The sequence below is a fragment of the Oncorhynchus keta genome, chromosome 35 (genome assembly GCF_023373465.1).
Source record: "Oncorhynchus keta strain PuntledgeMale-10-30-2019 chromosome 35, Oket_V2, whole genome shotgun sequence".
Classification (NCBI taxonomy): Eukaryota; Metazoa; Chordata; class Actinopteri; order Salmoniformes; family Salmonidae; genus Oncorhynchus; species Oncorhynchus keta.
Window position 1 is genome coordinate 65,312,490 of NC_068455.1, and position 25,198 is coordinate 65,337,687.

The window sequence follows — 25,198 nt, forward strand, 5'->3', positions numbered from 1 at the left end:
CAGTGTTGGAGCTGGGACTGTGGAGAGGCAGGGCCAGTACAGTGTTGGAGCTGGGACTGTGGAGAGGCAGGGCCAGTACAGTGTTGGAGCTGGGACTGTGGAGAGGCAGGGCCAGTACAGTGTTGGAGCTGGGACTGTGGGGAGGCAGGGCCAGTACAGTGTTGGAGCTGGGACTGTGGGGAGGCAGGGCCAGTACAGTGTTGGAGCTGGGACTGTGGAGAGGCAGGGCCAGTACAGTGTTGGAGCTGGGACTGTGGAGAGGCAGGGCCAGTATAGTGTTGGAGCTGGGACTGTGGGGAGGCAGGGCCAGTATAGTGTTGGAGCTGGGACTGTGGAGAGGCAGGGCCAGTACAGTGTTGGAGCTGGGACTGTGGAGAGGCAGGGGCAGTACAGTGTTGGAGCTGGGACTGTGGGGAGGCAGGGCCAGTATAGTGTTGGAGCTGGGACTGTGGAGAGGCAGGGCCAGTATAGTGTTGGAGCTGGGACTGTGGGGAAGCAGGGCCAGTACAGTGTTGGAGCTGGGACTGTGGGGAGGCAGGGCCAGTAGTGTTGGAGCTGGGACTGTGGAGAGGCAGGGCCAGTATAGTGTTGGAGCTGGGACTGTGGGGAGGCAGGGCCAGTATAGTGTTGGAGCTGGGACTGTGGGGAGGCAGGGCCAGTATAGTGTTGGAGCTGGGACTGTGGGGAGGCAGGGCCAGTACAGTGTTGGAGCTGGGACTGTGGAGAGGCAGGGCCAGTACAGTGTTCGAGCTGGGACTGTGGGGAAGTAGGGCCAGTACAGTGTTGGAGCTGGGACTGTGGGGAGGCAGGGCCAGTACAGTGTTCGAGCTGGGACTGTGGGGAGGCAGGGCCAGTACAGTGTTGGAGCTGGGACTGTGGAGAGGCAGGGCCAGTACAGTGTTGGAGCTGGGACTGTGGAGAGGCAGGGCCAGTACAGTGTTGGAGCTGGGACTGTGGGGAGGCAGGGCCAGTACAGTGTTGGAGCTGGGACTGTGGAGAGGCAGGGCCAGTACAGTGTTGGAGCTGGGACTGTGGAGAGGCAGGGCCAGTATAGTGTTGGAGCTGGGACTGTGGGGAAGCAGGGCCAGTACAGTGTTGGAGCTGGGACTGTGGGGAGGCAGGGCCAGTACAGTGTTGGAGCTGGGACTGTGGGGAGGCAGGGCCAGTATAGTGTTGGAGCTGGGACTGTGGGGAAGCAGGGCCAGTACAGTGTTGGAGCTGGGACTGTGGGGAGGCAGGGCCAGTACAGTGTTGGAGCTGGGACTGTGGGGAGGCAGGGCCAGTACAGTGTTGGAGCTGGGACTGTGGAGAGGCAGGGCCAGTACAGTGTTGGAGCTGGGACTGTGGAGAGGCAGGGCCAGTACAGTGTTGGAGCTGGGACTGTGGGGAGGCAGGGCCAGTATAGTGTTGGAGCTGGGACTGTGGAGAGGCAGGGCCAGTACAGTGTTGGAGCTGGGACTGTGGAGAGGCAGGGCCAGTACAGTGTTGGAGCTGGGACTGTGGAGAGGCAGGGCCAGTACAGTGTTGGAGCTGGGACTGTGGGGAGGCAGGGCCAGTACAGTGTTGGAGCTGGGACTGTGGGGAAGCAGGGCCAGTACAGTGTTGGAGCTGGGACTGTGGAGAGGCAGGGCCAGTACAGTGTTGGAGCTGGGACTGTGGAGAGGCAGGGCCAGTACAGTGTTGGAGCTGGGACTGTGGGGAGGCAGGGCCAGTATAGTGTTGGAGCTGGGACTGTGGAGAGGCAGGGCCAGTACAGTGTTGGAGCTGGGACTGTGGGGAGGCAGGGCCAGTACAGTGTTGGAGCTGGGACTGTGGAGAGGCAGGGCCAGTACAGTGTTGGAGCTGGGACTGTGGAGAGGCAGGGCCAGTACAGTGTTGGAGCTGGGACTGTGGAGAGGCAGGGCCAGTACAGTGTTGGAGCTGGGACTGTGGGGAGGCAGGGCCAGTACAGTGTTGGAGCTGGGACTGTGGGGAGGCAGGGCCAGCATGGTGCTCCTACTGCCAATAATGACCAGCATGCACAGCCTACAGGTAAATACTGGAGATCTAACACATACATTTATGCTGTAGTTATGGAGTATAGTTATGGTCTAGATGTTGATCAAGTCAGTAGTGTTTTACCATTAATGGTTCAGTGATTCAGGTTAGGATTGGTGAGAGAATAAGCTGATACTGGATCTTTGCCTACTTCTACCCAGAGCCTCAGTTAGGACAATACAATGTGTTAACCTACACAATATAATGTGTTAAACTAAACAATTTCATATGAGCTAAACCAGGTTTCTTTACATTTGTTTATTGGTCAATCTAAACTTCAATCATCTACTTCTCAATCCCTGAAGAAGTCTTGTATGTGGAGTGTCTATGGAGGCAGTGAAGGGAGCCATGCCTGTTCTGTGGTAACTGGGAAGAAGATTTTGGTCTTGTCCTCCTCCGTCGCTATCTGGCTCAGGAGTTCAGTGAGGACAGCTAGTGAGGCCTTTGTAGCTTTCTCTATGGCACTAGCCTTACACCCTAGCCTGTCCAACACACCTCGATACGCTCCCTTGGTCCCGTCCATTTTGCCCTTCCATCGCCGTTTGTATCCTCTCAGCACGGCCAGTTCCGCAGGGGTCCCTCCATTCTCTCCCAGGGCTTTGACTGGCTCCAGCAGGGCCTGGGCGAAGGCATGAACGGCCAGCTGCTCCATGCCCACCAGGGTTAACCCATTCTGGGTCAGCCCCGCGGCCAAGCCCACTTCAGAGGCTCCAGCCCCGGGGACCACCCGGGGCTCTGCTAGGAGGGAGCAGTAAACCTGCAGGGAGGCACGTAAAGCAGCCTCTGCGCTAATCAGCAGGGCCTGGTTTGGGCTACGGACAGTCACTGTGACCTTACAGCAGGCCTCCTCGTCCAGGGGCTCCTCCACCACTACGCTGGCCCATAGAGGGATACTGGTGGGGGTTTTCCTGGGTGACTGGCGGGTCTTTTTGCGTGAGTGGTGGTGGTGGGTTGTTGGGCTTGTCAGATGCCCTTTAGGCCTGTGTAGTCGTCGCCTGCGTTGGGCAGAGCGAACCGAGGTGATATGCTTGTAAATCTGTCTCTGAGTGGAGCAGTGGGAAATGAGCTTGGCAAAGCTGCCATGGATCAAGACCTCATACAGACCTCCTCTTCTGTCACTTCTGTTCCTCTCCTCTCCTCTGCCCTTCTGAACCTCTGGCTCCACTGTCTCTCCCTCTCTCCATACCTCCCCTTCTCCTTCTGACCTCCCTCTCCATATCTCCAGGCCCAGATCCACCCAGTCGTCAGACGCATTTTCTTCCTTACCTTCATCATCCTCCGTTTCTTCATCATCCATTTGTTTCATAGCATCCTCCATTTTCTGACATATTCTCCGCTTAACTGGGTTCTCTACCTCTTCCTCTCTTTCTTCCTCTCTGAGTGACTCATTATTGTTGGTCTCGTTTTCTCCCTCCTCCACTTCACTAGCCTCTGCAGTCCTTTCACTCTCCATCTCTTTCCCCTCCTCCTTCATCATCTGAACTTCTTCAACTCCAGTCCTCTCCTCCCCCTCTCCCTTGGTCTGTATCAGCTCCTCTCCATCTGTTTCTATCTGTCTATCCTCGGTCTCTGAACCCTGGTCTGGTATAGCCTTCTCTAGCACCGTACACACTCTGACACAGCTGGGGTCAAAGGTAACTCCTTCCCACACCTCTCCTCGGTCACCAGAAGTTATGGGTCTCCAGCTGTGAACACAGCACCGGGCCACCACCCCCGACAGCAGGGCTTCGAACCCTGGCTGCCAGGAGGAGAGGAAGGGTCCCAGGATGGCCCTCACATCCAGCTCCTCCCTGGGGTCCTTTAGGGCCCCACAGGCCATCCCCTCTAACAGAGCCAGGGCCCTGCCACACGCCTGGCGGTAGCCCCCCTGGATCTCAGCCCCAGTCACCCCCAGGGTTAGTAGGTCCTTGGCCTGGGTCAGGAGAGAGGCGGCCAGGAGGAGGACCATCCCTGCCCCATCACCGTGCTCTCTGGCCTGGGTAGAGGCTGCGGAGGCCAGGGTGAGGGCAGAGGGGTCCTCCAGAGCCATGTGGGTTAGGACGGAGAGGGTGTCAGGGCTGGTGACTGGGGAGCTGGAGAAGCCATGGGGGAAGCGGAAGAGAAGGGATTTTACTAAGCCCCTGGGACCGTAGCATGGGCGGAGACGCTGGCCCAGGGCCACAAAGGGCTCTACATGGAGGGCCTCCTGGGGACGTTGCTTTGGGATCCCGGGCCAACTGGGGATCTTAGGGATTTTGGGAGTGTCTGTTGCTGGGGTGTGGTCGTCAATTATCATGTTGAGTCTGTAAAGAGGGACAGAGAGCGAGAGGTTAGCAGGCATTTTATTACAGTTCTCCACTTTGCCATTAAAAATATTCAACTTCAACTCACCAGGCAGAGAGAAAGAAGAGTTGGTAGGAAGTATACAGATGGATTTGAAGTTAGAGAGAGGGGAGGAGAATGATCATGTTGTGAGAGGGGGGGGGGTCTAAAGAGATAGAGAGGGAGGTTAGTTTGACATGACAGTTAGAGAAAACCGAATAAAAAACATTTTCCCTTGAGTGAACTGGTAGTGGATCCCATCATGACGACGGTGGTGTAGCGTAGCGCTGTGACGGAGGAGTGAACCCTAAAGCTCTCACAGGCCATCCACTCCACACACAATCACACGCAAACCCCCCAGTCTAACATATGTCCACAGAACGTGGCTGCCATGTACCTCTGCTCAGCTCTGCCTGGAGGAACAAGGGTTTGACATTAACATGGAGTGGAAGGGCTCTCTGACAGACAGGCACAGGAGAGGAGGCTGTCCTAGACTGCGTCCCATAACACCCTATTCCCTGTATAATGTTCTACTCTGACCAAGGCTCAAAAGTAGTCTGGCCAAAAGTAGTGCACTAATCACGACTTCAATACCATCATTAAGTTTACCGATGACACAACAGTGGTAGGCCTGATCCCCGACAACGACGAGACAGCTTATAGGGAGGAGGTCAGAGACCTGGCCGTGAGGTGCCAAGACAACAACCTCTCCCTCAATGTGATCAAGACAAAGATGATGATTTTGGACTACAGGAAAAAAGGAGGGCCGAGCACACCACTGTTCTCGTCAACGGGGCTGTAGTGAAGTAGGTTGAGAGCTTCAAGTTCCTTGGTGTCCACATCAAACTAACATGGTCCATGCACACCAAGACAGTCGTGGAGAGGTCACGACAAAACCTATTCCCCTTCAGGAGAATGAAAAGACTTGGCATGGGTCCTCAGATCCTCAAAAGGTTCTACAGCTGCACCATCGAGAGCATACTGGCTGGTTGCATCACTGGCTGGTAATGGCAACTGCTCAGCCTCTGACCCGCAAGGCACCTGAGAGGGTGGTGCGTGTGGCCCAATACATCACTGGGGCCAAGCTTTCTGCCATCCAGGACCTCTCCATACCAGGCGGTGTCAGAGGAAGGCTCTCAAAATTGTCTAAGACTCCAGCCACCCTAGACTGTTCTCTCTCCTACCGCACGGCAAGCGGTACCGGAGTGCCAAGTCTAGGTCCAAGAGGCCTCTAAACAGCTTCTACCTCCAAGCCATAAGACTCCTGAACATCTAATCAAATGGCTACCCAGACTATTTGCATTGCACCCCCACCCTCTCCACTGCTACTCTGTTATTATCTATGCATAGTCAGTGGGTACCGGTACAGAGTCAATGTGCGGGGGTACCAGTTAGTCAAGTTAATATGTACATGTAGGTAGAGTTATTAAAGGTACTATTAGTCAATTTAATAACTCTACCTACATGTCATAACTCTACTCACATACAATTTGATATGGGAAGTAGGGTGCCACTTACCCTCCGCAATTTCGGAGGTTGTCCTAGACTAAAGACCAGAACATCTCTCTGGGACCATGGCTATTTGGATAGGAATAGGAAGCCAACAGAGAAGGCTACACATTGCTTTGGGGCTAGGATTTCACGCAATGCAAATACGCTACATATTGCCTATGGTACAGTGCATTCCGAAAGTATTCAGACCCCTTGAATTTTTCCACATTTTGTTACGTTACAGTCCTTATTCTAAAATTGATTAAATTGTTGTTGTTGTCTTTTTACCTCAATCTACAAACACAAAACCCCATGACAAAGCGAAAACAGGTGTTTAGACATTTTATGAAAATACCTTATTTACATAAGCATTCAGACCGTTTCCTATAAGACTCGAAATTGGATGTCAGGTGCATCCTGCTTCGATCGATCATTCTTGAGATGTTTCTACAACTTGACTTCGAGTCCACCTGTGGTAAATTCAATTGATTGGACATGATGATGATTGGACATTGGAAAGGCACAAACCTGTCTATATAAAAAGGTCCCACGTTTGACAGTACATGTCAGAGCAAAAACAAAGCCATGAGGTCAAAAGGAATTGTCCGTAGAGCTGTGAAATAGGATTTTGTCAAGGCACAGATCTGGGGAAGGGTACCAAAAAATGTCTACCACATTGAAGGTCCCCAAGAACACTGTGGCCTCCATTATTCTTAAATGGAAGAAGTTTGGAACCACCAAGACTCTTCCTAGAGCTGGCCGCACTGCAAAACTGAGCAATCAGGGGAGAAGGGCCTTGGTCAGGGAGGTGACCAAGAACCTGATGGTCACTCTGACAGAACTCTGTAGAGATGGGAGAACCTTCCAGAAGGACAACCATGTCTGCAGCACGTCACCAATCAGGCCTTTATGATAAAGAGTGGCCAGACGGAAGTCTGTAAAAGGCACATGACAGCCCGCGTGGAGGTTGCCAAAAGGCATCTAAAGGACTCAGACTTGATCTAATGAAACCAAGATTGCCAAGCGTCACCTCTGGAGGAAACCTTGCATTGAGGGAAAATGAAAGGAGCAAAGGATCCTTGATGAAAACCTGCTCCAGAGTGCTCAGGACCACAGACTGGGGCGAAGGTTCACCTTCCAACAGGACAACCACCCTAAGCACACAGCCAAGACAAATGCAGAAACTTCCCAAATACAGGTGTGCCAAGCCTGTAGCATCATACCCAAGAAGACTATAGGCTGTAATAACTACCAAAGGTGCTTCAACAATGTACTGAGTAAAAGGTCTGAATACTTACTTACTTATTTTTAATACATTTGCTTTGTCATTATGGGTTATTTTTTGTATATGCTTTTTTCCCCTCAATTTAATCTTAGAATAAGGCTGTAACAAAACAAAATACTTTCCAAATGCACTGTGTATTTCCTACCTTCAGGTTAATGAAGTTGACCCCCCCCCAATCCAATTGGGTCGAGCAAGTATTGCTCATCACACCGCATTAATACTGTTCATCTCTCCGCCTGTCATCAGTCAGGACAGCCCCAGATTCTAAGAGGGGGAGGAGAGAGGAGCGGGAGAACATCAGGAAACAAAAACAGTGACATTTTCTATGATCAGACTCAGAGAGCTGATTCGTTCACTGTCATTCTGTCACTAGTCTAGTAGCGTAAGTTAGATGTTGTGTTCTAGCATTCCCTCTGCATCATTATAGGAAGAGAACCCATACTGATGCAGGGGGTAGCCTGTCACTGACTAACCATTCAGGCCTAAGGCGCCATACACACACACACACACACACACATGTACACACACACACACACACACACACACACACACACACACACACACACACACACACACACACACACACACACACACACACACACACACACACACACACACACACACACACACACACACACACACACACACACACACACACACACACACACGTCTCCTGACTCATGTATGATTCTTTCTGGCCCATCATCCCATCCCCAGCCTGTGTAGTCATCCTTATCTCTTGATAAGGATGAGTCCTCCTAGTCCTGTCCCGGTCGGGGCTCCCATCACATGACACGTGTGCTAATGTGGCATCGCTCAGCGGCCTGCCTACCGCCCAAGTGAGGGCCCTGCTGACCTAAATAGGAGTGACATTCAGCAGGCAAGGGGATAGAAGGTGAAGGGAGAGAAGGATGGAGAAGAGGGAGGAGTGCTGGGTCGAGCACTGGGGGACAAGCGACTAAAAATAACTATTGGTTCTCTCTCCTGGTGGAGAGCACACTGTGATGGAGGAGCCATGGCAAAGTGGTGGAGGCCACAGAGAGAGAGAGAGAATCCTCTCTGATGAGCCTGGCCTAGAGGTCACTGACACACATTCCCCAGTGTACCAGTCTGAGCTACACTCCATAATGAAGACATATGAGTAGACACAGGAGAGCCCAGTCATGTCTAATGAGGTCAAAAGGTCATCAAATATTTACAGCACCACACTCTGCTGTGTACAGTATCACAACCACTGGAGCGCTCCCTGTACCTTTTACCATAGGTCAAGCATTAATCCATATGAATTAATTAGGTGGAGAGGGGAGGTGGAGGGCCATGTAAAGAAGACATTATTGGTGGAGGGAGGGAGGGAGGCGCAGGCAGCTGATTAGATGTGGAGTAACTTTGAGGCTTTCAGGGTGTTCTGAAGTGAGCTTTGACTTTACAGGGTTGACTTAAACATCTCTCTCTGTAGGCTGAGACATAACATAGACAACAGTGATACACGTTCTATAACTTTGTATTCCCACACACTCCACCATTACAGACGTACATAACACAGGATGTGTGTGTGTTGCACTGCTCTCTTTCATGCAAAATGCAACTTTTTGTTTTATATTTTTCGTTTGATGCCATTGTTATTTATGCTGTTAAAAACCTCTTGGTGTTAGGGGGCGGTATTTTCATTTTTGGAAAAAAAACGTTCCCGTTTTAAATGGGATATTTTGTCAGGAAAAGATGCTAGAATATGCATATAATTGACAGCTTTGGATAGAAAACACTCTAACGTTTCCAAAACTGTAAAGATATTGTCTGTGAGTATAACAGAACTGATGTTGCAGGCGAAAGCCAGAGAAAAATCCAATCCAGAAGTGCCCCAGGTTTTGAAAGCGCTGTGTTCCAATGACTCCCTATTCACCTGTGAATGTACCATCAACGAGTTTACGCTTTCTAGGTATTCCCCAAGGTGTCTACAGCATTGTGACGTAGTTTTACGCATTTCTGTTGAAGAAAAGCCATAGGCGGCCACATTGCATAAGTGGTCACATTGTGGCTCCGAGAGAGATTCTCGCGTAAAATATAGAGGTAGCCATTATTCCAATCGGTCCTAGGTGAAAAACGAATTGTCCCAACGGATATATTATCGAATAGATATTAGAAAAACACCTTGAGGATGGATTCTAAACAACGTTTGCCATGTTTCTGTCGATATTATGGGGCTAATTTGGAATATTTTTCGGAGTTGTGGTGACCGCAATTTCGGGCGATTTCTCAGCCAAATGTGAAGAACAAATGGAGCTATTTCTCCTAAAAAATTATATTTTGGGAAAAAATGAACTTTGGCTGTCTACACACACACACACACACACACACCCACACACACCTCTGAAGAGATTCAGCATGCCACCCCCGGTCCTCTCCAAATACTACTAATGCCTCACCATCGAGAGCGTCCTGACCAGTTACGTCACGGCCCCCGGTGTGGGGGGGGCGGCGAAGATTTCCCAGTATATACCACTGGGACCATGCTCCCATGCTCCCACCCATACAGGGCATATACTAGAAGAGATGCAGAGGGAGGCACACAGCATCAACAAGGACCCCACACACCTCAGCCACGAGCTGTTCTCTCCCTTAACGTCGGGCAGAGGGTATCGGAGCACGAGGTCTGACACCAACAGGCTCAGAGGCAGTTTCTATCTACAAGCCATCAGACTGCTGAACACTTAAACTAGACTGACCACCTGCACTGACACTCCACAGCTTAGCATAGGCACCCAGTCATGCACACACCCACACAGACAATGACAAATAACGGCACACACAAACATACCCATTCATGCTACGGCACGCACGCACGCACGCACGCACGCACGCACGCACGCACACACACACACACACACACACACACACACACACACACACACACACACACACACTACCAGACTCTCATTAGTGCTCAATTTATACACTTGCCCACCAATCCTCCCTTTCTCTGATACACGTGTAAATATTTGACTGCAATACATACTTATGCTAAAATGTTGATTCTATTCTACTGAGACATTTACTTTGTTTTGTATTCTTATCTTTTATTATTTTTTAACTCTGTTTGTTCAGTTTTACACACACGACAACACAAAAAACAACAAACAAACAATAAATAATATACTCAACTAGAAAAACTACAAATAATACAATTTTAAAAAATGATTAGCTTTAAAGATACCGCACTTTAGACAAGTTAAACACACCGGGCAATCTACAGAGCAAACACCTCACCATTGTTCCTGTAAACAGTCAAGGGATAGGGGTGGAGAAATGCAACCACTCACAGACAGACATGGCCACAGACCGACCATCCACTGGACCAAAAATAAAGTTTACAATGCTTTAAAAGAAAAAAAATGTTAATAACAATTTTATGTAAGCGTGAACAAAGTGTAAAAAACAAACATAAAACAGGGCAAAACAAGCTCACATTTTAGTCTCTGACCGGACAAGATGAACAAGGCATCCGCAGGTCATAATCAATAAGCACATCAACCTCAATGTCCCCCCAAAATAAAAACCACAAAGAAATGCTTATCCAACCCTTAAGTACATACTTTTGTTTTAATATGAATGCCATCAGAGGATGGACTGTTTAAAGTGAGACCGGAATGGAGCCCAAGCCTCATAAAACAGTTTGGGGTTCCCACGTGTATTCAATTTAATTTGTTCTAGTTTCAGAGAGCACAATACATCTCTCACCCAATATTTATAAGATGGGGGAGCTGCCATCTTCCAGTTCTGTAGTATTAGCCGTCTAGCTAAAAGAGTTGTATAAGCAACAGTGTCCGACTGGATTCTTGATAGGGGGGTACCTATGGGCAGTACTCCAAAAACGGCTGAAAGGGGAGACTGATCTATAACAGTGTCATATATATCAGAGAAACACTTAAATATTAATTCCCAGAAACCTGACAGTTTATGACAGCCCCAAAACATATGCAACAGTGTGGCTGGTTCCATTTTACATCTGACACAGGTAGGATCAAAATCAGAGAATATTCTTCCAAGTTTGGCCCACAACCAGTGGATACGGTGAACCACCTTGAATTGAATGAGGCTGTGTCTAGTGCTAAAAGAGGACGAGTGCATCCTGTGCAGCACAGCTTCCCAGGTGTCTTCCACAAGTTCCTCCCCCAAATCCCTTTCTCATCGAGTCTTTAAAGGCACCAAAGAAGGGTTCTGTAAGTCATTAATGATTGCATATACATCTGAAATTGCGCCCCTAGGAAGCTTGTTCAGCTCAAAGATGCTCTCTATAGCTGTATTCACAGGCCTATGGGGAAATTAAGGTGTGTTAGCTTTGACAAAGTTCCTAGTCTGGAAAAAGTGGGATTGGAGGAGGTTGAACTTTTCCTTTAGCTGAGCAAAAGAGGCAAATGTATCATCATAAAATAATTGGGCTAGTAGAGGCCTAGTGAGTGCCAGATGGCAAAAGCCCCATAATTCAAAGATGGAGGAAATAAAATGTTCTGATTGATTGGGCCTGATAGAGAAAAGCCTCAGAAGCTAAAGGCTAAACGGAACTGATTCCAAATTTTAAGAGACTGCTTTACAATTGGGTTGACACACCTTTTGCCTTGGGACACTGGGAGAGACGAGCACAACACAGAAGAAAGTGCAGCAGGATTACACGATTCAGACTCCATCTGGATCCAGAGTGGTCTACGGAAGGGCTCTGAAATTTGCAGCCCAATAGAATGTCTGAAAATTTGGTAGAGCTAAACCACCCAATCCCCTGCCATTCCAAATAAAATACATGAATGTTTGATCCAGTGAATTAAAAAAAGACTTTCTAATAAAAATGGGTAAACATTGAAATAAATATACAAATTTGGGCAACACATTCATTTTAATGACATTAATCCTTCCGATAAGAGAGAGGCAGAGAATTCCAAAAAGTAAAAGATTGTTTCAAACTGTCTGCTAGAGCAACAAAGTTTTCCTGAAACAAATTGTAATATTTCCTTGTCACTTTAACTCCCAAGTAGGTGAATTGATCCCGGACAATCCTAAACTGAGAACTTGTAAAAGAGCACTTTAAAGCAGCCTTGTTTACAGGAAAAAGCTCACTCTTGCCTAGATTCAGCTTGTACCCTGAGATTGATCCAAACTTTTTAAGAACAGATAAGGCACGTGGCAATGAGGTAACAGGGTTGGAGATAAACAGAAGGAGGTTGTCAGCATATAGAGAGACTTTCTGCTCTAAGCCCGTCCTGATTATACCTTGAATGGCATCATTAGAGCGTAGTGCAATGGCGAGAGGCTCGATTGCCAAAGTAAACAACAAGGGTGAGAGTAGACAACACTGTCTGGATCTGCAGTGCAAGGGAAAATAGTCAGAGGACAAGTTGTTAGTCCGTACCGAAGCTATGGAAGAAAAATAAAGAATCTTTATCCACGCAATGAATTTGGGGCCAAAGCCAAATCTGTAAAGGGCAGCTGTTAGGTAATCCCACTCAACGCGGCCAAAAGCTTATTCCGACGCTGGGGAGTACAGTATATTCATAAGGTGCCTAATATTGAAAAATAAATACCTATTTCTCACAAAGCCAGTCTGGTCAGAGTGTATTACTTGGTGCAGCGAACCTTCCATACGGATGGCTAAAAGCTTGGCTAGGATTTTGTAATCACAGTTTAAAAGCGAGATGGGGCGATAGGATCCACATTCCAGGGTGTCTTTGTTTTTCTTTAATAGTAATGAAATTGAAGCCTGATAAAGACTAGGTGGTAGCTTTGAGATATTAAGCCACTCTGCAGATAATCGAGACAAGAATGGGCAAAGCAGACCAGAAAACGTCCTGTAAAATTTGGTTGGAAAATCGTCCGGACCCGGTGATTTACCATTTTTCATTGCGGACACTGCTGTCGCAATCTCCTCAAGTGTAAATTATTCTGCTAGACAGTCATGGGAGTCTGCATCAATTGAAGGCATATCCAAGCAATTAAAGAATGAATCAATCAGCAAAGGGTCTTGAGGAGATTCAGAGGTGTATAACGCAGAGTAAAACTGTTTGAATTGATCATCGATCTCTTTATGTATTACTGTGGTGGCACCAGACGGGGTCCTTATTTGTGGGATTATACGTGAGGCCTCAGATTTACGGATCTGATGTGCAAGGAGTTTACTGGCCTTGTCGCCCTGTTCATACACTCTGTATCAAGCTCGCAAGAGTAACTGTTCAGCTTGCCTGGTAGAAAGCTCATCAAATTCAGATTGGAGTAGTTGGCACTCTTTATTTATTTTCACCTTTATTTAACCAGGTAGGCAAGTTGAGAACAAGTTCTCATTTACAATTGCGACCTGGCCAAGATAAAGCAAAGCAGTTTGACAGATACAACGACACAGAGTTACACATGGAGTAAAACAAGCATACAGTCAATAATACAGTATAAACAAGTCTATATACAATGTGAGCAAATTAGGTGAGAAGGGAGATAAAGGCAAAAAAGGCCATGGTGGCAAAGTAAATACAATATAGCAAGTAAAACACTGGAATGGTAGTTTTGCAATGGAAGAATGTGCAAAGTAGAAATAAAAATAATGGGGTGCAAAGGAGCAAAATAAATAAATTAATTAAATACAGTTGGGAAAGAGATAGTTGTTTGGGCTAAATTATAGGTGGGCTATGTACAGGTGCAGTAATCTGTAAGATGCTCTGACAGTTGGTGCTTAAAGCTAGTGAGGGAGATAAGTGTTTCCAGTTTCAGAGATTTTTGTAGTTTGTTCCAGTCATTGGCAGCAGAGAACTGGAAGGAGAGGCGGCCAAAGAAAAAAATTGGTTTTGGGGGTGACTAGAGAGATATACCTGCTGGAGCGTGTGCTGAGATAAGGGGGGACTTTACCTAGCAGGGTCCTGTAGATGACATGGAGCCAGTGGGTTTGGTGACGAGTATGAAGCGAGGACCAGCCAACGAGAGCGTACAGGTCGCAATGGTGGGTAGTATATGGGGCTTTGGTGACAAAACGGATTGCACTGTGATAGACTGCATCCAATTTGTTGAGTAGGGTATTGGAGGCTATTTTGTAAATGACATCGCCAAAGTCGAGGATTGGTAGGATGGTCAGTTTTACAAGGGTATGTTTGGCAGCATGAGTGAAGGATGCTTTGTTGTGAAATAGGAAGCCAATTCTAGATTTAACTTTGGATTGGAGATGTTTGATATGGGTCTGGAAGGAGAGTTTACAGTCTAACCAGACACACAAGTATTTGTAGTTGTCCACGTATTCTAAGTCAGAGCCGTCCAGAGTAGTGATGTTGGACAGGCGGGTAGGTGCAGGTAGCGATCGGTTGAAGAGCATGCATTTAGTTTTACTTGTATTTAAGAGCAATTGGAGGCCACGGAAGGAGAGTTGTATGGCATTGAAGCTTGCCTGGAGGGTTGTTAACACAGTGTCCAAAGAAGGGCCGGAAGTATACAGAATGGTGTCGTCTGCGTAGAGGTGGATCAGGGACTCACCAGCAGCAAGAGCGATGCAGATCAGAGGAAGGATCCGTAGCATACTTCTCATCCAATGTGGTTGAGAGCAAGCTGAGTCGCTGAGAGCAAGCTTTGTTTTGGTTGGCTGTATAAGAAATAATTTGGCCACGTAGGTATGCTTTGAGAGACTCCCATATGGTAGAGTAGGACATACCTGGTGTTGAATTAGTTTATAGGAATAAGGTGATTTCAGAAGAAATGAAATTGACAAACTCCTTATCTGAGAGTAAAATGGGGTTGAGGTGCCATTGATAACACATAGGAGGTCGCTGGGGAAACTCTAGTTCAAGCACTAATAGTGATTGGTCAGAAATAACAATACTCTCATAAGTACACCGCTGAAGGTTAGGCAGAAGTTTTTTGTCCAAAAAGAAGTAATCAATGCGGGAGTATGTTTGATGAACATGAGAATAAAAGAAATACTGTCTATCTGTAGGGTGTAGGAAACGCCAGGCCTCACACATAGCATATTTCTGAAGAAAAGATTGAAAAAGTAGGGCACATTTAAATGGGCCTGTAGTTCTTCGTGAGGACTTGTCAAGAACTGGGGACATTTTACAGTTGAAATCCCCCCCTAAAATCAACAAATATAATCTAAATTGGGAATAGCAGACAGAAAGGAAGAAATGAAACTTGTGTCTTCCCAATTGGGAGCATAGACAATAGCCAAAACAAGAGGGGTAGAAAACAGTTTACCTGTTACTATGACGTATCGTCCCTTAGGATCAGCAATAACCGCAGAAGCTACAAAGGGAGTAGATTTATAAGTCGCTCTGGATAAGAGCGTCTGCTAAATGACTTAAATGTAATGTAAATGTAATTTATCAACCAAATTGCAGCACCTCTTGATTTACTATGAAAGTTAGAGTGTAACACTTGACCAACCAAGTCCCTACTCATCCTAAAATGCTCACCAGTCCTCAAGTGAGTCTCTTGTAGAAATGCAACATTTGCATTCAAACCCTTTGTGTGTCAACACCCTCTTATGCTTCACAGGGTTGTTAACACCTTTGATGTTCCACAAAATGGACTTGATCGTATTATTTTGGCCACCCCGAGCACTCCCATTACACAACCCTGTCATTAGAGCATAGATTGGAAAAGCAATGAGTACCCAAAAACCCCAGAATAACTTGTCTCAAGAGTAATAATGTACGGTGCAAGATATTTGGAAAAAGTACAGGAAAAAAAAAACTAAAAAGACAGAATGACAATACTTGAACTGAACAATTCAACTTCAACCCCCCCCCATCCCAGACAGTACCTCCCCAAACAAGGTACAAGCCTAAATAGAACATGTTCTCTTAGCACAGTATGTCTGTGAGAGTGCAGTGTTAAACCTAAACCCTCAGTCCTGCTCTTTAAAGCTGCGTTTTGTGTTAGTGGATCAAGCAGCAAAAAGAGATAAAAATAAAAAATAAAAGTGAATCCCTTGTGCAAACGAAATTACAAAAGCATGTATATGTATATAATTATATTCCCAGTCTTATAACAGGCATTGACAGAGAAAATAAATCAAATGTATAAAGGCTCTCATCCAAAAACCTAATTTGAAGTAAGAAAATCGTAGTAAGATAATCAAAAAATAATAATAGTCTAGTTTGACGCTAAGACAACTTACAGCCAAGACCAAAAAACTATGTGTGCGCAACATTGAACGTTTGCTGGGCATAAATGACGTACAAAACCTTTAAAATTGAAGTGAAGACCCCCAAAAATGTGTAGTCTCAGAACATTTACTGTTTACTGGGTCGGTACAAACGGATGCAGTAAACAAATAACCCTAAATATTTTGAGTCACTGAGACACTATGTAAACAAACCGAATAGGTGAATCAGACAGCCTAGAAAAAAAGGAGTTAAGTAAAACTTTAATACAATGAAATTAAAATGACTGAATGCTTGTAAGACCAAGCACACGAGATGATCATAACATTAGATCACATCAAATAAGCCTGAATGGGTTCGCCAACTCTCCTATACAAGACTAGTATGTTATAACTAAACATAATTGTACCACAGGTGGGCTACTTACTATCCACAGTTCGCAAGCAACAGTTGCTGATCTATGAGCAAGTTCAAGACTTCTTGATGTGACGTTGAATGTGAGCCATAGCCTCATCCGGAGACTCAAATGTGTAGTCTTTACCATCATGAGATAAACGGGCCGGGAATCGCAGTCCATACTTCACACCTGGATAGTAGTCATTTGGCCCGAAATCTGCGTGCTGCCTGGAAACGGGGGAGTCGTCCTGGTAGACGAAGAAGCTCTGTCCTTGAAAGCTCAGAGTGGTATTGCGGGCTCTTCGGAGAATTTCCATCTTCTCATGGAAAAAGTGCACTCGAAGAATTATGTCAAGAATTATTATGGCCTCTCACCATCCCGGGGCTTTGGGCGCAGCGACCGGTAGGCACGATCAATCAGGGGCTTCTCATCCAAGGCAAGAACATCCTTCAGCAGCCAAGAAAGAAATCCGTGACGCAAGGCATTTCTGCTGACTCTGGGACCGATACAAGTCTCAGGTTATTGGCAGCGAGAGAATCCCTCTAAACTCACACAGCTCTCCTGCACCTTTTTCAAATACGCAGCCAGGGGTTTCACGTCAGCCTCCAGGGATGTAGTTATGTCGGAGACATTAGTAGCGGAGGTCTCCAGTGCTGCAATCGTTGTAGTGTGTGACGCAGTTGTTGTTTTGAGTGATGTGATTGCTGGCACCGTCTCGTTCTGCAGAATGGTTAGACCGGCTTTTAAAGTATCAAAAACCTCCTGTATTCGGGCCTCAATCGTTGCAACTACCTCCGTTTTCATTTCAACTATCTCAGAGCGTAGTAGTTTGATGGCCACAAAAATGTTCATTCAGCGCCGCCAGGCCAAGCCGCACCCCTGGGTAAAGTGTGAGTCCCCGGGCCCTCAGACTCAGGAGAGGGCAGTGATGAGAGTGGGTCTTGTAGGCCGGGTTTTCTAAAAGTCATGTTTTTGCCCTTATGTTTCGGCGACATTCTGACATTCGAAAGGAAAGTTGTCTTGGTTTTTACGGGAAGAAATCACCAAACTAATATTTGAAAATAAATACGGTTCTGCTGCGAAATTCACATAAACTTCAAGAATACTGCGGGAGCAAACAGGAAACACGTCAGTCGCACATTGCGTCCCTCCAACCCAGCCCTTTTATTATTTCTTATTGTCGTTGCATTGTCGAGAACCATGTGTATCCTGTACATACGACAACTTGAAACACCAGAAGACAATGGGCATGGGATGTTCCCAGCAGACCAACTCATGGACACCTCCAGTACATTAGTTGTACATTAAAGTGAAGAAAAGTCAGGGAAAGATCCACAGAACTCCAGTTCTGTAGTGTGCTACACCTCCCTATAACCTGCCTGCTGCAGCCCAGCCCTGGGCCACCAGTGTCGCGGTTACATTTTTAAACATGTGATTGTTTTTAAAATATTAACAACATACAGAGCCCCCTAGCTCGGAGCTTGTCTTCCACATGAATTAGCTTTTGCACCATAGACGACGGAGGGATGAAAATGGAGAAAGTGATGTTATATTCATATGGTAGTTACAATGGAGGTTAGAAGTTGCCTGCTAATGTCACAGTGTGACTGTAATTTCTGGTGACAGTACGGCTGTGGTGAAACACGGTACCATGTTAGCACCTGCCGTGGTAACAGGCTGCTTAAGGTCAACAAGGACCAACTGACTTCCTCCTCAGAGAGAGAACTTCACATGCAGCTTGGAAGGAGGAGAGGTAGGCTGTCTTGCCAATGGCTGACAATGACCATAGGAGTTGGCAAAACAGCACAAACAGGCTAAAGAACGCTGACGCTGTTAAGGCTGTTTTTCTTTCTCCTAGAAGAGTGGCTATTCATGAAGTTTAAGTCTATTTCTGTTTACTGGAAGATAGGGCACCAGAAAACCTGGAAATGATTGTCAGTGGAGATAGAAAGGGAGAGAGAGTAATGTATTCAAGGGAGCGCACGTCCAAAAAGAGAAGGATGAGCTGAGGAGGGGAAAAAGAGTGAGTGAGAAATGGAGGGAGCGAGACAGAGGAGGAGAAAATATAGAGAGGCGCCAGGGGCAGATGAGGATGCCATGGAGGTGGCAGAGCAGCGGAGAGAGACAGTGATGAAGTGACGGAGAGCGGAAGAGAGGGAAAGAAGGAGGAATAATAGATGACAATAGAAGTGCATTAGAGAGCAGGGGGGAAGGGGGCTGCGGGCATTTCCGTGCGTGCGTCCTCAGACTACCATGAGAGGACAGGAGACAGGGAACAGGGGGACACGCAGTGCAAAGTGGAAGCAGTGGATCCAGTTGTATCATGTTAAAGCACGTGACAAACTGCCATGGTCCCCGTCCTACAAATAACTAGCCCTCTCTCTTTCTATTGAAAAACTAACTAACTAACTAACTAACTAGCCCTCGGAGTGTGGTGTCAGGAAAATAACCTCACACTCAACGTCAACAAAACTAAGGAGATGATTGTGGACTTCAGGAAACAGCAGAGGGAACACCCCCCTATCCACATCGATGGAACAGTAGTGGAGAGGGTAGCAAGTTTTAAGTTCCTCGGCATACACATCACAGACGAACTGAATTGGTCCACTCACACTGACAGCGTCGTGAAGAAGGCGCAGCAGCGCCTCTTCAACCTCAGGAGGCTGAAGAAATTTGGCTTGTCACCAAAAGCACTCACAAACTTCTACAGATGCACAATCGAGAGCATCCTGGCGGGCTGTATCACCGCCTGGTACGGCAACTGCTCCGCCCTCAACCGTAAGGCTCTCCAGAGGGTAGTGAGGTCTGCACAACGCATCACCGGGGGCAAACTACCTGCCCTCCAGGACACCTACACCACCCGATGTTACAGGAAGGCCATAAAGATCATCAAAACAATGCTACCTTATATAATGTTACTTACCCTACATTATTCATCTCATATGCATACGTATATACTGTACTCTATATCATCGACTGCATCCTTATGTAATACATGTATCACTAACCACTTTAACTATGCCACTTTGTTTACTTTGTCTACATACTCATCTCATATGTATATACTGTACTCGATACCATCTACTGTATGCTGCCCTGTACCATCACTCATTCATATATCCTTATGTACATATTCTTTATCCCCTTACACTGTGTATAAGACAGTAGTTTTGGAATTGTTAGTTAGATTACTTGTTGGTTATCACTGCATTGTCGGAACTAGAAGCACAAGCATTTCGCTACACTCGCATTACCATCTGCTAACCATGTGTATGTGACAAATAAAATTTGATTTGATTTGATTTGGTACATCTATCTTATATGGAACAGCCTCATTTCTATTGAAAAACTAACTAACTAACTAACTAACTAACTAACTAACTAACTAACTAACTAACTAACTAACTAACTAACTACTAAAAGTCATGTCTGAAGTGCCTTAAGTGAATAATATCGAATAGTCTGTGCTGTCAGACGGGAAAAGATTAGATAGCAAATCATTATCAACAAAGGTGGCCTCATTCACACCACAGGCTACCTAGTAAAAATGCACTTAAACAAGACAGCGTCATCACTCACTTCTCAGTCGTCGCCCTCCCTCGGCTTGTACCCCCTGCCCTCTGCCTCCCTCCTACACGCGTCTGCCTCGCTCCACCTCCTTCCCTCCCCTCTGCCTCCCCAGCTACCCTCTGAAGTAGGCTGTCATGTGGAGTGTGAGTGGTCTTCTCCTCTGCCATACGCGTGGAGTGTAAGAGTATAAACTAGCTGTCACCACAGCGATGCTGCTTCTTCCTGTTGGAATTCATATCAGACACAACAAAGGAGGTGGCTGCATGGCGAGGTCACGGGCCACAACCATCCTTCCTACATTATTCATGGACCACTTCCCTGTCCGCCACACACACACACAGCAGCTGAGTTTGTACCGTCACGTCGCAACAAGGTCACCTGTCAGCATTTGATTGAATTTGGGAGACAATATTTTGAAAATTACTTTTGAAATGTTATTGATAGACTGACTGTAGGTTTAGTTTTGCTTATATTTGAGTTGATAATTTGCGAGTTTCTCCACTCCCTGAATGTCATCGCATCATGAAATTTTAAAATTTGCCTTCCCCTGTCCCATTGTTTGTACTTCTTTGCTTGCATAATTAAGCAGCGAGGGAGGCAGACGCCCTAGATGGTGTCTCCTGACATGGGACGTGTGCTCGAGGAGAGCTGGGAGGTTGTGGCTGGGGAATTTAATTGAGTTTGTGTCTGTCCATGTCCAAAGTACTGGCTGTCTTCGTCTCTTGTTCATGCTGGACACAGAACCACCTGTCTGCGCTGGGCCTGACTGACGCCTGGGACCAAAAGACAGACAATTTCTTCAGCGTCCAAGGGGCTCCACCTAAGGACCGTCCACCACTGGGCCTCCTTGGAGCTGGGCTCCGAGGCTGGGGAGGGGGCGACTGAGCTGTGGGACAAGAAGGTGGAGAAGCCCAAGTCGTTCTACACCGACTACTCCTTCATTGTCCTGGTGAGGGATAACACTACAGGGGCCCTGCTACTGTTGAGGCTCTGGACCAGGCTGGGGGGGGGGGCCTGCCTTGCATGATGTGCTGTAGTGGGACCACCCCACTGGAGACTAGACATTCACATTGACTCTCTCTATGACACACATTTACGAAACCTAGCGGACTAGCAGACAGTTAGACATTGTGTTTCGTAGGCTGACTAACTGGCCCACTGAGACTGGCACTGCCACTCACTATGACACACTGTCAGACTGCCACATCTCTACACTGACAATAACACCCCCCCCCCCCCTGCTCTGACACTGGCACGCTCACACAGACTGTCTGACACTTACGACACACATGAATGGAAGTATAATACATTACCATACATGACAGAAACACTGAAACGCTAAGTGAGAGGGACTGACACACACAGGTCCTCTCTTGGCACTGGCGCGAGAGTCAACAGCAGTAACAAAATGACAAACAAACTTGCACACCGACAAACACTAACGCTCTGACAAACCAATCTGGCACCAGTTGACAAAACGTGAACAAAAACAAGACTAACAGTCACGGACGGAGACACAGACACCGAGTCATTCCAGGAGACATGCGGAGGTAGGCAGTGATGTGACGTGGCGGGCAGATGAAGGGTGCTCTCTGTGGGACTGATAAGCTGGCTAGAGGCCCCCCTTCCCCTGGCCCCCTGGGTGTCTACTGAAGGAACGATCGCTGTGTGTGTGTGTGCTGCATGCTTGCGCTCCTCTGTGTGTGTGTGTGTGTGTGTGTGTGTGTGTGTGTGTGTGTGTGTGTGTGTGTGTGTGTGTGTGTGTGTGTGTGTGTGTGTGTGTGTGTGTGTGTGTGTGTGTGTCTCCTGAGAAGAGCAATCGCTAAATCAAGTAGTTATTGATGAGACTGGCTTAATGTTAATGTCCCAGAACAACACATACGGACCAGGTACCTTGTAATTCCACCAGGGATCAATGAGGCCAGGGCCTTTGTGTTGTGCCACTTACAAAGCTGTAACTAATCTACGGCACCCGACTGGACACATTGACTTTAATGTAGCTCATTTCATTATTATGGGCTATCAATGTCAATGTTATGGATTCACATTTGCCTTAAGATGTATTACAATGCTGGAGGGATCAGTTGGTGTATGACTGAATAGTACCAACCTCTGAAAATGACTGATCACTGTATGCAATTGAAGTGGGAGGTTAAATTTTTTATAGCATGATATGAAACATTGCTGCACTATATTGTAAGCCTTTTGATGGTTTGTTTTTTCAATGCTTCAGCGAGACATCTACTTATTTTCCATGTCAACGAAGCTGTTCTTTTTACATTTTGCGTTGCATTTCTCAATCCATTCACTGACATTTGGTGACGCTAGAGTAGATAACTGAGAGAACACAGACAGATTATTGCCAATTCAGTTGAGACCACAATAACTGTCCACCCTTGACAGCAGTCAGCAGTGATAAAGACAGAGCACTGCTTTTTTAATACTTCCTCCTCGCACTAAAATGGATCGTCTGGATCCTCAGAGGTCTATGAAACTAGATTTAGATGCCAGAACACACATCAAGATATTGAGCTTTGAGTCTTGACAAATTGCACACTGATGGGGGCCTAGCAGGACCCACAGGCCCCATGACAGTTATGACTGACGCCTGCCCTAAAAGTTACCCAACAAAACTTTCTGTCCAGAAGGCTACAAAACAAGAAAGACTGGAAATATGACCGTTTCTTCTCCACAAATGAATAATTGAGAAATAAAATGGGGGGGGTCGCTCTTTGCCATTAATCTTAAAAAAGAATAAGTGTCCCTGTGTAGGCATGTTTTATTCAAACGTTTTAGTCTCTAGTTTTTTTTTGCTGATTCCAATGGATGCCTTCTTAGTGCTTTGCTAGTCACACAGACATCCAGATATCATAACTTTTGCAGCGCCTGCAATGTTTGTGACCAAAATAGAAATATGTTACAGTTTCATAGGGGGTTAAAGTGTAAATGGGTAGCAACATCTGTCCTGTTAGGAACTATGGAATATCCTGCCCAGAGACAAGCCTGTAGACTGCTAATGCACATTCTTGAAGTCTCTGATATTGTACCAACTATCACAACACTATTTATTATGATTATTTAATACAGCATTGCTACTAAAACACTAATCCCAAAGTACAGGACTACACAGTACTAGATCAGCTAGTAAACTAAGTAACACTATGGTGTTGTTCTGGCTGTGTGTGAACTGACTAAGCCATACTGCTGTAGTAATGTACAGTATAAGGTATGAAGAGTAGTGGCTGAGTAAACAGAAAGCCCCATTGACAGCAGGCTGATGAGCATGCAGGCTGTTGCTGTTCTGTGTGTGCATACATCAGTCTTGCTCACAGCATCAGCCCTCCTGCTGACTCACATTCACTTTCTATTTAGCTCAAAAGCAGCCAGCAGAGAGCAGTTGCACCAACACACACACACACACACACACACACACACGCACACACACACACACACACACACACACACACACACACACACACACACACACACACACACACACACACACACACACACACACACACACACACACACACACACACACACACACACACACACACACACACACAGAGAGAGAACCTAAAAACTGAGGAATATAGCTTTGCAAAAGAGCGTATTTACTTTCCTTCTGAGATGCAGTCAAACCTCAAGACAGAGTGAAATACAAACACAGCTCTAAATGTTTCTCTATATCATTCTGTTTAGGTCGACGTGTCTTGAGATTTTACTCTACCATTTCCTCTGGTCCTAGGCTACACAACTATTAACCAATAGATACATTACACACTCAAGAATATTTTGTGTAGATGTTTACAAGATGGCATGAAGAGTAAAGTTGACTCTCTCTGTCGGTCAATGTGCATGTGCGCGCACACACACGCACACAGTATGTCTATGGAATAGACAGGTAATTGAGTTGAATACATTATGGGGACTAGGGGTTGAATGACAGAGCGACAATGACAGAGCGACATTATCACAGCCAAAAGCTTCCAATATAGCTTCCACCATATAAAGGGGTTAAGGGAATCTCTGGTTGCATCTCTGTTTTTGAAAAATAAAAGTTTATAAAAAGATGGCCTTGAACTAAATCTCCCCTGCTGCCTTTTGTCAAGGTTCAGCTCTGAGCGGCCTGTGCCATCTGATGCACAACAGAGAGTTGAAAGAGTGCACTCTCTCCTCTCCTAGTCGAGAGGAATCCTAGCCTCTGTACTTACCCTTTTGAGTAAAAAGGCCAATTGCTCACTATGGTTGTGTGATCCTCAAGGGTCATCGGGCAGATAGGAATCTTACAGGTGCCTGTCCATTTTCGCCTTGTCTCTTTTAAAAGCATGAGATGGGGAAATTGTGAAAAGCGAAAGAGATTTGTTAGGTTAGAAAATGTTTGATGTTTCAAAATAGTTTCAGCATCTTAGGCAAGTTGAGGTGTGAGGGACCTCTGTAGGTAACGTTTGGCCTTGTTTATGCTCCGTCATCCTCGATAGATCATCTGGAGGAGAGCTAACAGAGGGGTGCAATAATGAATTGGCTTACTAAGGATGCATTTTGTTCTATTTAAATTAGTAAATGCAAAATTGTCCCATGGCCTAGATGTTCTCGAGTTTGTTAAGTGTTTACTAATGACATGTCCAGTTTAGTTTCACATTCATAATGCGAACGTTTCATTGACCTAAGCGTACTCATCCAGGCTAGTCAGGGACGCTCTTTTAAATCCATATTTTTTTATTTTTATAATTAAGGTATTTTTCAGCGGTAATGTAAAATGTCAATTTCAGTGCAGAATGTGTGACACGTCATTATAATGTTCGCAATATCAATGACTTTGTTGACTTACCGTAGTCCTCGGTTAAGAATGATTTAGTAAATGGTGTAGATGACAGTTGGTTGTATTCGCTCAAACCCGGCACGCGCACTCAACGGCCCAGCTGTGCGGCTCGCGCTGCGTTTCTGACTACTTTTTCTTGTTGCGTTGTTTATATGGAATTTATAACTTACAGC

At 46.3% G+C, this 25,198-nt stretch overlaps 1 protein-coding gene across 1 annotated transcript; it reads right to left on the reverse strand.

Annotated features, from left to right (window-relative positions):
* Positions 1–2,055: 2,055 nt before the first annotated feature.
* LOC118373380 (T-complex protein 1 subunit theta-like) lies at positions 2,056–25,112 on the reverse strand. Its single transcript, XM_035759491.2, has 3 exons — positions 25,035–25,112; positions 24,418–24,520; positions 2,056–4,319 (listed from the first exon to the last, which is right to left on the reverse strand). Exons 2-3 carry the CDS (start codon positions 24,471–24,473, stop codon positions 2,363–2,365), a joined length of 2,013 nt encoding a protein of 670 aa, XP_035615384.1. The 5' UTR covers positions 24,474–24,520; positions 25,035–25,112; the 3' UTR covers positions 2,056–2,362.
* Positions 25,113–25,198: the final 86 nt, after the last annotated feature.

Coding starts and splice junctions, on each gene's coding strand:
- LOC118373380 (XM_035759491.2), bottom strand. CDS start 24,473: ATGACCCTTGAGGATCACACAACCATAGTGAGCAATTGGCCTTTTTAC. Junction 4,320..24,417: donor TGGCCTTTTTACTCAAAAGG/GTAAGTACAGAG, acceptor CCCTCTTTACAG/ACTCAACATGATAATTGACG.